Consider the following 15,345-nt stretch of genomic DNA (forward strand, 5'->3'; position numbering starts at 1 on the left):
GAAAAAATGGAGGAATCAAAGCTGCTGCCGCGATGGGCATGGCGCACGTATTACGCAACTGACATGATATGCATTGCGTAACAAAAGGTGCCAAACGGAAAATGCAAAATCAAGGAAAACAAAATCGGAAGGGGAAATATAAATACTTACGTGCGTCATGTGGCACGAAGGAAAACTCCTTTACAGTAAAGGAAAACCTGCGCTTCATCCTAATTTGGCGTTTTTTTTCTTTATTTTATTTGATTTTTTCGCCTTTTTTTTTTCTTTTTTTTTCTCACCTTAAATTGACTCGAACTGCTTTTTAACCCACCAAAAAAAAAAAAAAAAAAAAAAAAAATATATATACACAATTCGCGCATGCATGGTGCATGTATGCACTTTAAAAACAACGCAGGGGGAAGTGGACTGAACAGGACGGCAGGATGACAGGGATGATATATTCTTCACGCATTGGCAAGTGCGCATATACATAAGCATATATACAAATGGTTACGCCGGTACACATCCATCTGTTTGTCCATCTGTTCGTCCGTATGTCCGTCCATCTGTACGCCCGTGCAGGCCAAAGGGGGGAAGCTGCGTGAAAATCGCCCAAGCGGGAAAAATGGCGCCGGAGTTGTCCAAAACTGCGCGGAACGGATGAGCAATTCTTCCCATGTGAGAGGAGGAAGGAGGGAAAAAATAAAAAGTTAAAACTGGGGCAACAAAAGGGAAGAAGAAAAAAAAAAATGCATACGCCAGTGAAGATTATGGATTGCATTTTTTTCCCCTTTTGCTTCCCCATATTTAACTTTTCATTTTCCCCCGCATTCTTATACATTTCGACAAACGAGGAAAGTTACACAGAGAACAGGCTTGGACAAAGAGAAGGGACATGTAAAAATGGATCAACAAAGTAATACGACGAACGGGAGAGCCATCCATAAAGGGCTCTGCGAACGTCCCGCTACGTTTATGTTAAAAAAAAAAAAAAAAAAACGCCTAAGTGAACACAGATCGGTCTGACCCGTTATTCAACAAGTAGACAAGCGAAGCAACGAGTAACATTCCCTTTGTGCTGAAAAAATATTGTGGCGTTCATTTTCCTTTTCATTTTTTATTTCCTTCACCACACGTCCGAGGGAAGAACAAAAAGACGCATTTCGAGAAGGATGTATTTCACTACCCATGGGGAATGCTATACTCCCCCATACACACACTACCACCCATCTGCACAGCGCGTATGTTCGGCACCCCCGCCCACATTTTTAGTAAGTACTTCCAGAAGTAGGCACTTGTCGTTAAGGGGGACGTGTCGAACTGTGCGAAGGGAAACAAAACAGTAACCCATCGTCTCAGTTAACAGTAAAGAAGCCCACTTTGTGTTATCATGCGTGTTGGCATCACGAATATACCTTTGCTTTCAAATTATATGCACTTTGTCCTTCGCGCGGCAGGAGTAAAAAAGTATAAGCAAACATAAGTGTGGTGTGGGGGTAAAAAAAAATTAAAAACATTTGCATGGATAAGGAATCGCACTTGTTGCGGAACCATCACTGCATAGCCATACAAACAAACAGATAGTGGGTGTTGTGCTATTAAATAATCTATACACGGGGCTACTATACGTCGGGGAGGAATTCCCCCACCCCAGCAGAGCAGGATACTGACTGAATAAAATGCGCTTTTATCGTCCCACGAAGGCGCATGGGGTTGGTTAACTATGTCCATCTCCAGCACAAGGGATGCCCTGTGTTATCTAAACCTCCGCACCTTTCCATTCACCACAGGGGCAGCACAGTCAATCTGTAGCCAAATGATCACTTCGCCCATATGTAGATGGGTATCGTTGCCGCTTTCCCCCGCGCAGACATTCCGGACAAATTAACTTCTGCGCGAAAAATCCCCCAAGCATGCTTAGCAATTTATGTCCCACCGTATAGGCCATTTTGCTCTTTCACAAAATGGGAATAAATAGGAGTCACAGTCCTTACGCAGCTTCAAACATTGTGCAAAAAAAATTGCCAACAGGGTAAACGTTGTAGAAAGGCACCTCTGGGAAGAAAAATAGAAAAAAAAAAAAAAAACATCGATGCGCCGATTTTTTCTAATAACCTAAATGCTTGGCCAATTAAAAGAAAAAAGTTGTGGTACTTTGTTACCTGCGCGCGCAAAAAAAAAAAAGAAAAAAAGAAAAAAAAAAAAGATAAAGTTGTTAATATTTTTCTTCCTCCCCTGCAGTAATTTCCTGTATTTTTTTTTTCCCATAAAATGGTTTTAGAGTATACGCCGCTTCCAGTTTAGCTTATCTTGGCTTTTACCATTGAACTCGTTTACCACGCGGTGTGCATAAAATAAATGGTGCCACTACCCCCTCGCCGAATCTATGCTGTTTTTTTGCGGCACATATAGTGAAGAAAAAAAAAAAAAAAAAAAAAAAATGTAGTTCATCTTTGTATAAATTTGCGCAAATTGCAAAGAGTTGAAAAAAATCGAACAAGTTTCCTTCACTGCGTTAGTTTTTTTTTTTTTTTTTTCTAATCGTTTCGCATTTCATCACTGTTGTATTTTGCCCATTCGTACACGTATAATTAATTCCATTTACGCTATCATGCAGTTATGTAGTTACTCAGTTACGTAGTTGCTTAGTTACCTTGTTATGCAGTGATGCCTTTATGCAATCCTACAGCTCTGTTCTCCCGTTAGGCCTATGTTCGCTGATCATACCTTCGTGGGGTCATTTGTACGGTGTGATTTTTGCCACCTGCATGTTCCAGGCTTTATCGTTATGCCGTACTAGGGGTTCGTTTTTTTTTTTTTTTTTTTTTCTGCGTTTGTGACTTTGCGCACCACTTCGTCTTCGTGCCAGTTCTCATTTTTATGTGACCAAGCATATGCTGCCGCTGCGCTGTTGAGAGTACCACGTGGAGTGCCATCCGGCTAGTCGTTCGGGATGCCATTCTACAACGCCTCTCTGTAGCTCCATTTGTAGTCCACTTTGTTGTCCCTTTGCAGTCCCCCCCTTTTTGAGTCCTACTAATTCGCCAACTATGTCACAGGCAAAACAAGAAACGAATTTGTTCTGATTTGCATGAACACAAGAAAAGTTCCCTTTTTTTTTTTTTTTTTTTTTTTACGCCCCCCCAAGTAAAAAAAATGATATTATTATATCTCATTTTTGTTGTAATTCCATTCGTCGCATTTTCTTGTTTTATATATAAAAGTGTCTGTACTTTTGTTCACGAAAAGAACAGAAGAAATGAATTTTTTAACTGTTTAAGATATGAAAATAAACAATTTCAAGTGTATGAAAATTTCTCGAAGAAATATGAAATCGAGAAATACAAGTACTACCTCAAAGTTGAGAGGAAGATTGAAGTCAATTACAGCACGGACATTCTGGAAGAGCTGAACTCGGACTCAAATGAGGTGGACAAACAGAATGAGCAATACTTGGAGAACCTGCTGGACGACATTTACAATGACCAGAAGTACACCAAGGACAGCGAACCCTGTGACCCCCGCCTCCACTGGATGAGGTACGTTCGTGTCTATCCACCACGAACATAACGGGCGCGGCTCTCAGTTTAAATGTCTTCTTTCATACACGTCTGACGCTTTCACTGCCCACGTTTAACATCTTCACTCCCCACATCTAACACTGTCATTTCCCGCACGCAGAAAACTGTCGAATGAAGACATCGTGAAGCTTAAGGTGCTGTTGCTTAAGAAGGCCATCTACTTCCTTCCCATATGCAACAAAATATTTCAAGACAAAAATAAAAAGCACCGCTTGTACAACAACTACTACATTGACGATAACATGTCCAAGGAGCTGGACGGAGTAAGGGCAACAATCGGGACACTCCTCTTCTAATCCACTGGGGCTTACCCCAATTGGTTATATACGCATATGTGTATATGTGTACACTTTTATGTGATTCTTTTTTTTTTTTTTTTTTGGTACCTCCCTCTTCCCTGCAGCAATGTGAAGAATTTTTAGAAGAATTCAATATGATCATTTATGAGGCTAATTGCTTATCTCCAAGATGGGGTAATTTAAAAAAAAGAAAAAAAAAAAAGGATAGATATCCCTCCCTTTACGATGACGTGCAGGGGGGGTGTCATCATGCCTTCGCTCTGTTTGCACCTGGTGGAAATGCCTAGGGGAATCACTGCCTCATACATACATACATACATGCATACATATATACACATAGGGTGTGTGCACTCCGTGACGCCTCGTTTACTAACCCGTTAACCCCTTCACCCCACAGGCGAAACCATCATCTCGGATGCCTACCGCATCTTCCACCATAACAAAGTAAAGGCGGATGAGGAAAAGAAGAAGAAGGAGGAGCTGAAGAACCAGGCGAAGAAGCAAAAGCAGGATGAAACAAAATTGAAGGAAACAACGGAAAAGGCTAATTTGTTAGCTAAAGAGATCATTGAGGTAGGTCTCACGTCTTCCGAGCCAACGAAAAAATAGTAGAGACAAAAAAAAAAAAAAAAAAAAAAAGAAACCAACAGAACAAATAAAAAAAGAAACGAAACAAAAGGTGCATCCAGGGAGTGATGGAAACACACCGATTCACGCGAGCGAAAGGGAGCATGAAAGTTTGAGTTTGCCCCTCCACCAAACACGAGTTTGTTTTTTTCAACGCATGTGCACAATGTATGTAGAATCCGCGTACGCATAGGCCCGACTTCCCTTTCTCCACCCTTCGCCCCCGCAGGAGGAAAATTCCAAAAAAAAAAAAAAAAAAAAAAGTAAATAAAGTAAAATATAGCAAAGTAGAGCAAAGTAAAGTAAAACAAATTAATGTGTGTTTTTTTTTTTTACCTCTTTTTCGCACCCTGGCATTTTAACGAAAGAGCAAAAACGATGCCATCCCGAACTCCTGCTACAGTTACAGTCGTTGGCTGTAGCAGGTTTTATTTCACGTTGCCTTATTCTTCTCACTTTCACCCAATTTTGTCCAACTTCACTTCTATATTTATTTTATCTTTTTCTTTGTCTTTTTTTTTGGTATAAGATTTAATGTTTACTTATAAAATTTTACAAAGCTTTCTCCTTTTTAAGAAAAAAAAAAACTATCTGAAATTTATGCCTTTTTTTTTTCCCTTCGTAATTACCACTAGGTAAAGCTTTAATTTTAAAAACGTTTTTGCGTGTGTATATATTGGAGGGGGGTTCCCTCTCTTCCACGTTTAGATCTGCCCCCACCCCGACTTGTGCATATGTGTATATATCAGTATGTGTTTGTATCCTTATTTTTATATTCTTGTTCATGTGCACTTTGCGTGCCCACCGAACTGCGCGCAAAAGACCTGCACAGATGAACGCCCGGCGATGCCCATCTCCCATAATTCAGAAGTGTAGATAAACTTACATGTTCACGAATTAGTTTGATTTTTATGTGTGCATTTATACGTACACATATGTACACTCCTGCGCAGGCTCCTTCAGGGGTGCAGTTAAATTTAAAAAAAAAAAAAAGAAAACTTTAAAAATTAAAGACACAAAAGAAACGAACAAATTGTGGTCATTTTTTTTTTATTAAAGTGGTGAGAGGGATTTACGACATGGTGACTCTTACACCATGCCATCTGTACTACGCGTCATTCATCTCTACTCCGCGTCGTGGTTCGGTTCTGCTGTTTTGTCCACCCCCGTCACCGAGACAACAACACTGAGGTCGTTCCCCACTTGGTCCAACTCATCTGCACAGTGGTTAAAAGGCTTGCCCCCTGTGTTACCACCATTCACGAAAAAAGCTGCGTGTGTATTTTCCCCCGTTGACGCCTCCCGTGCACTATCGTTCAGAGTAAAGTTGTTGCAATTGAAGTAGGCTTCCAATAATTGGCGACTTTCATTTTGGTTTCCCCCTCCTTCGTGTTTGTCACTCCGTGTTAGGACCTCTGCAGATGTCTCCTCTTCGACGACCGCCACGTTGCTTTGTACCGTTCCCACCGTTTTTTCTTCCTCTTTGCGGATCTTCTTATTTATGTCTTTTATTTTTTGGACGATCGACTTGATCAATATTTTCTTGTTCATCTTTTGGATGGCACACCCCTCCGCTTTGGCGTCACGCTGGGCAGTTTTTTTCGCACCGTTTGCAGTGGTGTGCTTGTCCGTTTGGTGATTCCCTGCGGGTCCCCCCTTCTGAGTTGCTTTCACCCTTTGAGCCGCTCCTCCCCTGTGAGCCGTTTTTCCCCTTTGAACTTCTCTGCACCCGCCGTCGCCCAGGATCGTCTCATCGAGCACGTTCAAGATGCTGACCAGGTAGTTCATTTTCATGTCCTTGTAGAATAGTTCGTCCCTCAGTTGTTGGTTCTCCCGTCTTGCATTTTCCAAGTCCCTTTGCAGCTGTATGTTATCCCTTTTTAAATGTTCACTGCCCTTGAGTAAGCGTCTTTTATCCTCCACCAGAGTTGCGTTTTTTTTGGCTAGCAACTCTGCGGAGGTTCTAACAGATTGCAATTCCCTTTCCAACTGCTGAATTTTATTCCCCTTACAGTTAGCTAAGACTATGTACTCGTCTAGCTTGCTTTTATATCCATCCAGGAGGGTCTTCTCCACAGGGTTGACAGTTAATCTGTTTACTTCCTCTTTAAATTTTTTATTTTCCGATTTTACATTTTCAGTGATACTTTTCATTTTGCTGAACTCATTTCGCATGTTCATATATTTGCTATAAATGCTTCCTATTAATTTTTTTTTTTTTTCTTCCTGTGTTTGATATTTTTCTGTTATGTCTTTTATCATCTCTTCGAAGTTGCTTTTCATTTTTTCCTTCTCCTCCTCATGCATCCGTATCTGCTCCTTCAACTTCTTTTCCTTCCTATATTCTATTACATCCCTATCGCATTTGTTTACATACGTAATGGCCTTTTCTGCGTTGTTAAAATTTCCTTTTTTGTCTTTTATCAGTTCTTTCTTAGCTGTCCTCAAATTGAACACGTATTTATTTGTGTTCGTCTTTTTCTTTCCCTTAACATTGTTTCCCTCTTTAGCACACGCACTTTGTGTCTTCTCGTTGTGATGCGCTGTGAGGGAGTCACTCCTTGGCGAATGTCTTCTGTTTTTTCCCCTTTTGTAATTCCCGCTTGGCACCTCTTCACCATTTTCCATGTGGGAAAAGTAACTTATGTTTTCTCCCCTTTTGGGGTTACCCCTCGTATAGGGAATCCACTCAGAGACAACCCCCTTGTCAGCCCCAGGCACACCTACATATCTATATAGTTCTGAGATCAAATCTTCTTCTGTGAGTTGTCCACGCAAGGGGGACTTCTCCTTCACATTCGTCATTTGCCAGTTAAACAAAGACGCATGATCGAGTGGATTGTCCTTATAAAATCGCCCCTCTTCAATCGTACCTATCTCCTCAAATGTGCTCAGATTGTCCAGTAAAATTGATGCCTGTTCGCACTTCTCTAAATTTAACTGTGTTATATTTTTCTCTGCACTAATTTTGTTCTTGTCTTTTGTGTTGATAAGGAGAGGGGCGTTCCCCTCCCACTTTCTTTCACGTTTCTGTGCATATTTTTGTGCAAAGGGGTCACCTTGGTGCATCGTTTTTTTCGCGCCTGGGGTGGTGGTGGTCACGGAGTTGTAAAATGCGCAAGTTCAAGGAGACGCAGTCAATGGGGTGAAGAGGAAAATCGATGAGCTATTCTCCGTCCACCTACTAACCTGCCTTCTATTCACGTCTCTTCTTATATCCCTATTGCTTCTTTCCCCAAGGCCAGGAGAACAACGAGCTGCTGTGCATTTAAATGGTCCTTTATATATACATATATATATGTGTATATATATATTGGTGTACCATCCAAAGGTCTCGAATGTCTCTTCTCATTCCTATTATCTACTCTACGCCACTTTCCTCCTTCCCAAGACCTTCCTTTAACGCTCACTTAAGGTGTTTGCTTGCACCCCAGAGAGCCAACACTTCTACATTCCCCGCCCCTCCTCCCGCCTCAGCATTTATACACCACGATAGCTAAATAGCCTTGATAGAAGCAGAATAGGAAGGAGTTCTCCTGCGGGGTGCATCAATGGTACGTCAGTGGTAGGTTAGTGGTGTATAAAGGGCGCATAATTGGTGAGCCACTAGTGTGGACGTCCCTCATTTGCCTCACAGAAACTACTCTGAAATGAGACACGCTTGCCCCCCCTCCTAACCTTCGCCGAGATGTTGAAAGAGAAAGACTCCCCAATCAGGCATATCCAGCCGGCTCCAAAGCTTTTGTCCAAATTTTCTTTTATGTTTTTTATGGCATTCTGCGGGTGGGAGGGGAAAACAGTGACAAGGTAAAGCCAATGTGCTGTACGGATTACACATTCCCCCGTGGAGTGAAAGTAAAAAAAGAAAAAATAAATGAGACGAAACAGCGCCACACAAACAAGCAAACTTCCTCTAAAAGCAACCCACTTCGACGTTAATTTCGTTCGTGTTCGCATCCGAATATTTGTCCAGAACCCCCGTGATGATATCTACGATGTTGTTTTGGTTGTAATAGGGTATGTCTGATTTCTGCAGAGAGGGCAGGGGAAAAAACATTCCACTTTGAGCTTGTGATCCGCTGGGAGATTCATCAGTTAGCAATTTTTTTTTTTTTAACTTTCGAACAATGGACGGTTTGGTGCTAGGAGGAGAGGGAAGTCTTCCCCCATATGGGCTGGTTACATGATATTGCACACCCATCCTATGTGCACCCCCGTTCATTGGATTTTTCTCCAGTTTACCCTTATTAATAAGCTTTGCATATGCTTCTTTAAATTCTGCGATAGGTTTTCCGAGTTCATTTTTTCCCCTCTCTTTGTTTTCTAACTTCACGTGGTGGGGGTGGTATCCTGGGGTGGAAAGATCTCTACGCGACTGCACTCGTAGGGGATAGGATGTTCTGGTTTGCTCCACAGCCTTTGGGGCTCTTCCCAGTAGTGGAGACGCTTCCACAGCGTAACGATGTTCGCGTTTCCCCACTGGGAATGTTAGTCCACTTTTCAGACGGCGAGCCCGTCCTCCAAAGGGGAAAAAACCAAATTGATAATTCTACTTCACGCGAACTTGCGCATACAGCAGCCCGCAAGTACAAACTCAGTTTTATGTCACGAATGGTCAGTTGCGATGATGAGACAAACTGGACAAAAGGAGAGGAAAAAATACACATCCCAAATTTAAAAAAAAAAAAAAAAAAAAAAAAAAGGATAAATAAGTAATCACTCAAATCGATCAAGCGTGTATAAATAAAAGGGACTGCTTCGCAAAATGCGGCAAATGTGACGATCATTATTGTTGATAAGGGGGGATGGGATATCCCTTTTCGTTTCATCACTATCTATGCGCGTTAGCTTGGAGAGGCCAATGTTGCGTGATGCATAATTCCTATACAGAAAAATGTGCAAATAAAATGTACACCTCTTTGGGGGATGGATAAATGAAGGAGGGCAAAAAGACAAACACAGAAACGATGCGTCTTTGTTTTCTTCTCTCCTACACACACGCGCTCGATTCGAAAGTCCCACACGGCGATAGGACCTTCTCCTCCAAATGGGTTTCCCCTTCTTCCCATGAAGGGGCATTTAAAATATCTTCACTTCGGTTGGGGGTCCTACGCTTGACTTGCCACTTGGCCCTTCTGCTTAACCGCCAGGCAAAGACACGCCTTCTCAGCCACGTAGTCCACGTTACGGGCGGTGATGCCAGACACGTTTATGCGCCCGCTGTCGATGATGTAGACGTGGTGCTCCTTCAGCATGTCGTAAATTCCAGCGAATACGGGGACGAAGGAAAAAATCCCTCTCTGTTTTTTATAGACACTCCAGTCGTAATGCAGGTCAAATTTTTTCTGGTAAAATTCCATTTTCTCAAAAAAGAGGACTCTATTTTTATGAACACGTTCAGATAATTCCCGCAAATCATTTATCCACTCGGATTTTAATTTTTCATTTTCCAAAAGTTGGCAAACAATTCTATTCGTGTGAACCGTGGGGGAGGTGTAAAATTTGCGAGTAATCATGCGAAGATTATTTGCCACAATTTTTCTCTCCTCTTTCGATTTGCAGATAATGTGCAATGCCCCAGCTCGTTCCCCGTAGAGGGACATATTTTTTGAAAACGATTGGCACACGACAAAGGATATTCCTTTCTCTTCAAATTTTCTAATTAAGGACACATCATCATTCAAATTGGAGGATCCGAATCCTTGGTAAGCGACGTCAAAAACAATTACGTGTTTTTTTTTCGAAACAATGTCTGCTATTTGGTCAAAATAAATTTCCTCCATGTTTGTGCTGCAAGGATTGTAGCAGGAAACCTGCAGAATGACAACAGACCCATCTTCCAAATTTCGCAAATCATTTAAAAAGGCGTCATAATTTATATTCACCAATTTGTTATCAAAAAAAGAAATGTACTTAACTTTAAATCCGTAGGAAGTTATCATGTTTACGTGGTTTATATACGGGCTGTTCGTTACGCATATTTCCTGCATGTGAAGCATTTTAAATAATTGCAGAGCTATGAAAATGGCGCCTGTGCCTCCTATTGCTTGAATTGTGCATATTTTTTTTTCCTTCATATATTTTGAATTTTCTCCAAAGATCAGTTTCTGCGTTAAGAGGGAAAATGGCTTCGTCCCGTTGCTTAACAAGTATGGTTTTTCCTTGTACTTTTGCTGTACTAATTTTTCTGCCTCAAGGACACTTTTAAATATGTGTAGTTCTCCATTCTCGTCACAGCACACTCCAATCGATAGGTTTACTTTGACGTCCGATTTGTCGTTTTTGAATTCCTCCGTACTTTTGAGGATGTTGTCTGGCTCGACGTCCTCCAGCTGGCCAATCAGCGCGTCCATCTTTTCGGCAAGGAAACGACAGCGAAGCAACAAGGAAGCGGCAGAGAAGTGACGTTTTCACGATGGCTACGTTTCCCTTTTTTGCTACCTCGTGCAAGCGCTCCAAATTGCCGCTTAATTATCCCCAAACGAGGAAAAAAGAAACGAACTCTACTACCACAAGTCCATCCCAACTCGTGAACAGAAAAAAAAAAACAACCGTTCGGCTTTTTTAAAAAAAAAATAATAGCTTTTTTTTTTTTTTTTATGGCTACCCCCAAAAGTTGGCCAAAACTGCCTGAACGTTCATAATTTTTACAACAAAAAAAAAAAAAAAAAAAAACCTGCCTCTTGTTGTTAAAAATGGTTTCCCAATATAATCTATCACGAAGGAGTAGAAATAAAATTCTACCCACTTCGGTGCGTTGTTTTGTTTATATATTTACGACCCCCTTCAACAACGTGGTATAAAAAAGGGAATGTAAAATCGGCTATCCGTTTTGGCGTTATGGGTGAAAAAGCGGCCTACTGAGGTGCAATATCTTATTATATGTTTACGAGTGCATTTGCGTAGTACCCAAACGTGGGCATATATTCATATATCCATATTGTACACTTTCCGCGTTGGAGGTGTTGCATCGGGGGGCTGGAAAAAGAATCATCTCATCGATACGCTTGGCCCAACCTTTACATAGTTCACTGAACACCGCGTCCCTAACAGGGATATGTCCCTGGGGGGAACAAAACATACCGAAGCGAAATTATTTTGAGCAACCATTACCCTCCTCATCACGACGTCGAATTTACCCTTGGAGTTCTCCGTGTGCGCCACTCGGCCATATCGGCAAAGCTGCATTTTTCCAATTTTCTCGCATGACAACCATTTTGCCAAGAAGTGTTCGTTTAGCAGCGGAGATGTGTTCACTTCAACGGGGGAGTTTTTTTTTTCTCATCAGTTTGCTCCAGTTTCCTCCAGTTCGCACTTTTTCTTGTTCTTCATTGCACCATTATGGAATTTTTAAAAACATCTGTTTGGAGGCCAACACTTGGCGGGGAAAGAGAAACAACGTTTCACATTTGTTGTGGAGTGGTGTTTACACGGCTGCGCCTTGGCAACTGTTTGCGAACCGGGTGGGAAATACAAATGAGCGCTTCTTTGGGGACACAAGTAGTAAGCTGCAAGTGAGCGGTAAGTGAACGCCTCCCGCGCTGAAGCAGCCATGCGAACGCAATTCTTGCAACGTGCGTGACGAAAAAGGACACAAAAAAAAAGAAAAGGAACGCATGCGTGACGTTACAAACGGGGAGTTATACAAACATGTGCTTGGGCGACCGCCCAGGGGATGCACAAAATTTTCGACAAGAGCAAGGTGAACAAAAATCACCCTAAAGGAGAGATGGGCACCTCTTACAAGGAATCCCATTTTGTCTTCTCCTGATATGACCCCCCTAGCGAAAAACAACATTCGTCCGCCTGGCTCGTTTGACATGAATAACTCGTGTCACCTTCCTGGGGGTCCCTCTAACAGACGAGTCTACCTCAGCTGGGTAGGCGCTCATAGCCCTCGTGCAGAAACCCCTTTTCTGTGTTCTCCTGCCATGGTTAACGCCATCATATAGAAAGGAACGATCTTCCGTTTTAACGTTGCAGCTGTTGATACGCGTCCTGCCCACACGACTGAGAATGTTGAACCGAGGTGAAGGTGCTTCACCCACATCTGCACTTGTCCCATTGGGTAAGTCCTCATTCTGGAGAGCAATCCGGAAGAGAGCAAATTTGGCAACATATATTTTCTTCCCTTGGTAGAAAATCACTTTACAAAATTTCTTCAACCTACTTGCATACACATCCCAGTAGTACTTTACAATTTCTTTCCGTCTGTGGAGGTTTCCTTTTAACTGTTGGTTCAATTTTTGGATTCGACTCATCACGACATTTGCGTTTCTGCAGAAAAGGATGTCGTATATATTTTCAAAGTAAGCTTTCTGGGGCGCTTGACGGGTGGGTTCTTCTTCCTTTCCTTCCTGTTCCTCTTTTGCAACCCCCCGTGCGTATCTCCCCACGCAGAAATTTATAAAGCTGTGATACTCCTGGTTGTTTCTGAACACGTTCAGGTTGATGTTCTGCAGGATGTTCGTCTCTCCATTCGCGTGAATGGAATTTTCCACGTCGGTGCCTCCACCGGATAGGAAGTAGTACAAGCTGAGTAACGAGGGACTCGTTGCATACTTGTAGAAAAAGTTAAAATTCAAGCAACACGTTTGTGTATACATTTGGACTAGCCAGTGAACCCCCTGGAGGTAGTTCTCGCAGCTTTTCATTTCTTCTTGGAAATTTTTTTCCCCTCCACAATTTTGTACGTAAAAGGATTTTAAGCGAAGTTCTGTTTTGCTGTCTTCTTCCTCCATGGGGTGGTTGTTCAGTTGTTCTTTTTCAGACAGAACATCCAGACGATGGGTTTCCCCTTGGATTGTTCCATTTTTCCCTTCAGGTGATGACTCTCTTTCTTCTTTCGAATTGCCATCCTGGGTGACTCCTCTTTGCTCCCCCCCTTGGACGATCTTCCTGAGGAGCCCCGAATCAACAAAGCGCATGCATGCGGGGAATTCTCTCTCCAAATAATCATGCGAAGCGAGGTGCATGGCAATCTTCTTCCTCCTGGAGGAACCACAATAAGTGGAAGTCCTTCCGTCCACGTAGCACTGTGTCATAGTGCATTTGAACAAATCGGAGCCCTCTTCCTTGTGCACCTGAATGTGCAAATCATTTTTATTTATTTTCCTTTTGCTGATCAGTTCGTTTAAGAGAGAGAGTGGGAGATACGACATGTGCTCTTTGAAAATGCCTCTTCCTTCTTCATCGGTTTCTGTTCCGGTTAATTTGTCACCCTGTTCAGCACGATCTGTCACTCTTTGCAGGTAGTACCTTGGCAGACTCACCAGCTTATGCACTTGGTTTAAATATCGCACAAATTGGGGCCTATTCAGAGCATACTCCTCTGTTAAAAGTCCTCGGTAGGGACTCCCCCCAGATTCTTCTAGCTTTATTTCACTGTCCAGCATGTTAAAATAGGCCTGAAAAAAGATGGAAAAATTGCCTTCCCTGATTTTTGGCAAATAGTCATTCCCTTTTAGGATAAACAGGATGAGCATGTCTCGTCTAATTTGGTCGATGGCGCTCGGGTACTTTTTCCAAAAGAGGTTCGTAAATGTGTTCAGGTTGTATAGGACTTTTATTTTTTTCTTTTTCCACTTTGGGGTGGAGGTCCCAATATGGTGGGTTTCTCCATTTGGGTGGGCTCCCCCATTTGTCTGGTCCAACCCCGCCAGGTAGTCCTCCTTCTTTTTCTTCTCCCACGCCGCGACATCTACGAGGAACGTCTGATACGTGTACACACACACATTACGCACGTCCTTCAAAGCTAGGCACTGAAGGAGAAGGTCTGCATCTGCCCCCACGATGACGAACGATTCGTCCGCCCCGTCGGGGGTACTGACAGAATTGTTATCCCCCTCATGTGGCGAATGGTTCCCCCTTATGTAGTTCTGGATCCAGTTCATTAGTTTGAGTTCGCCCTCCCCCACCTCCTTATCAGTCGAAACATACACTTTTATATGCTTATACTTTGGCAACGATACTAAAAACGTTACGAACTTTCGGAGAAATGTTGCAACCCTCTGAATGAAGGGACTGCCACACGTTATATCATTTGAGTTGTCTCCATCTTGCAGCTTTTTTCCTTTTGCTCGTCTTTTAATTTGTAGCTTCAGTTTTGAAAAAGGACAAATGCCATCAATAGCGAAGACGATGTTTTTCTGAGGGTGAAATTTTCTTAACACATTTTTTATTAAATAGGAGAGTTTGCAAAAATATTGCTCATCGTTAACAAACTGGACGTTTGCTTTGTGTAGGAGTTGGTTCATGTCAAATAGAAGGTTATCTACATGACCGATTTTGGTTGGCCCCTTCTTCCAATCACTGCCTCCTTTTTTATGTTCCCTTCCATGTCCGAAGTTTTTCCTGGTTAAGTGCGTCACATCCAGAAGGCTGTTTCTTTCTACTATTTTTACGCAACTGGGGAAGTTTTGGATCACCCATTTGTGAAGTCCCGGTATGCCCGCGCTGCTCAGCCAGGACAGTGCCGCCAGATACACTGCCCCTTTGACCAGTAGGTGCTTGGGCATGTCATATTAGGCGGCTGACGTTGTGCTGGGAGTGACCGACAGTTGCTCCACTTGGCTGGGTTTCTTTTCCCCACAGCTGCTTTCCGTCGTGGATTGATTTTTCCCCTTCAATTGGTGGGAATATATATAACGCGCATTTGTAACATGCACGATAATTGTTAACCATGATTGTCAACACAGGAAGAACAATCACCTCTACTTCTACACGAAAGTGCGTTTCTCATGGCGACGACGACCATCCCAACCCATGTGTGCAACGTTGAACGGCGTTTTTTTTTTTTTTTTTTTTTTTTTTTCACCGCATCGGGGCTGCACCACCTTGTCGTCCCCACGTTTGCCGCT

General features: G+C 42.5%; 5 protein-coding genes across 5 annotated transcripts; 1 reads left to right on the top strand and 4 right to left on the bottom strand.

Annotated features, from left to right (window-relative positions):
* Positions 1-3,135: 3,135 nt before the first annotated feature.
* PCOAH_00008330 (Uncharacterized protein) lies at positions 3,136-4,757 on the top strand (the record flags this gene model as incomplete). The annotated part of the gene is made up of 5 exons (XM_020057642.1): positions 3,136-3,518; positions 3,661-3,823; positions 3,964-4,033; positions 4,257-4,432; positions 4,716-4,757. The coding sequence occupies 5 exons, from the start codon at positions 3,136-3,138 to the stop codon at positions 4,755-4,757; spliced, it is 834 nt and encodes a 277-aa protein (XP_019913025.1).
* An 854-nt stretch (positions 4,758-5,611) lies between these two features.
* Positions 5,612-7,555, bottom strand: PCOAH_00008340 (Uncharacterized protein; the record flags this gene model as incomplete). Its single annotated transcript, XM_020057643.1, has 1 exon — positions 5,612-7,555. One exon carries the CDS (start codon positions 7,553-7,555, stop codon positions 5,612-5,614), a length of 1,944 nt encoding a protein of 647 aa, XP_019913210.1.
* Positions 7,556-7,959: 404 nt separating this feature from the next.
* PCOAH_00008350 (Uncharacterized protein) lies at positions 7,960-8,788 on the bottom strand (the record flags this gene model as incomplete). The annotated part of the gene is made up of 4 exons (XM_020057644.1): positions 7,960-8,022; positions 8,165-8,263; positions 8,415-8,516; positions 8,729-8,788. The coding sequence occupies 4 exons, from the start codon at positions 8,786-8,788 to the stop codon at positions 7,960-7,962; spliced, it is 324 nt and encodes a 107-aa protein (XP_019913110.1).
* Positions 8,789-9,594: 806 nt separating this feature from the next.
* PCOAH_00008360 (Aspartate aminotransferase) lies at positions 9,595-10,839 on the bottom strand (the record flags this gene model as incomplete). Its single annotated transcript, XM_020057645.1, has 1 exon — positions 9,595-10,839. One exon carries the CDS (start codon positions 10,837-10,839, stop codon positions 9,595-9,597), a length of 1,245 nt encoding a protein of 414 aa, XP_019913057.1.
* Positions 10,840-12,267: 1,428 nt separating this feature from the next.
* On the bottom strand, positions 12,268-15,003 carry PCOAH_00008370 (5'-3' exonuclease; the record flags this gene model as incomplete). The annotated part of the gene is made up of 1 exon (XM_020057646.1): positions 12,268-15,003. One exon carries the CDS (start codon positions 15,001-15,003, stop codon positions 12,268-12,270), a length of 2,736 nt encoding a protein of 911 aa, XP_019913311.1.
* Positions 15,004-15,345: the final 342 nt, after the last annotated feature.

Source organism: Plasmodium coatneyi, chromosome 4 (genome assembly GCF_001680005.1).
Source record: "Plasmodium coatneyi strain Hackeri chromosome 4, complete sequence".
Lineage (NCBI taxonomy): Eukaryota > Apicomplexa > Aconoidasida > Haemosporida > Plasmodiidae > Plasmodium > Plasmodium coatneyi.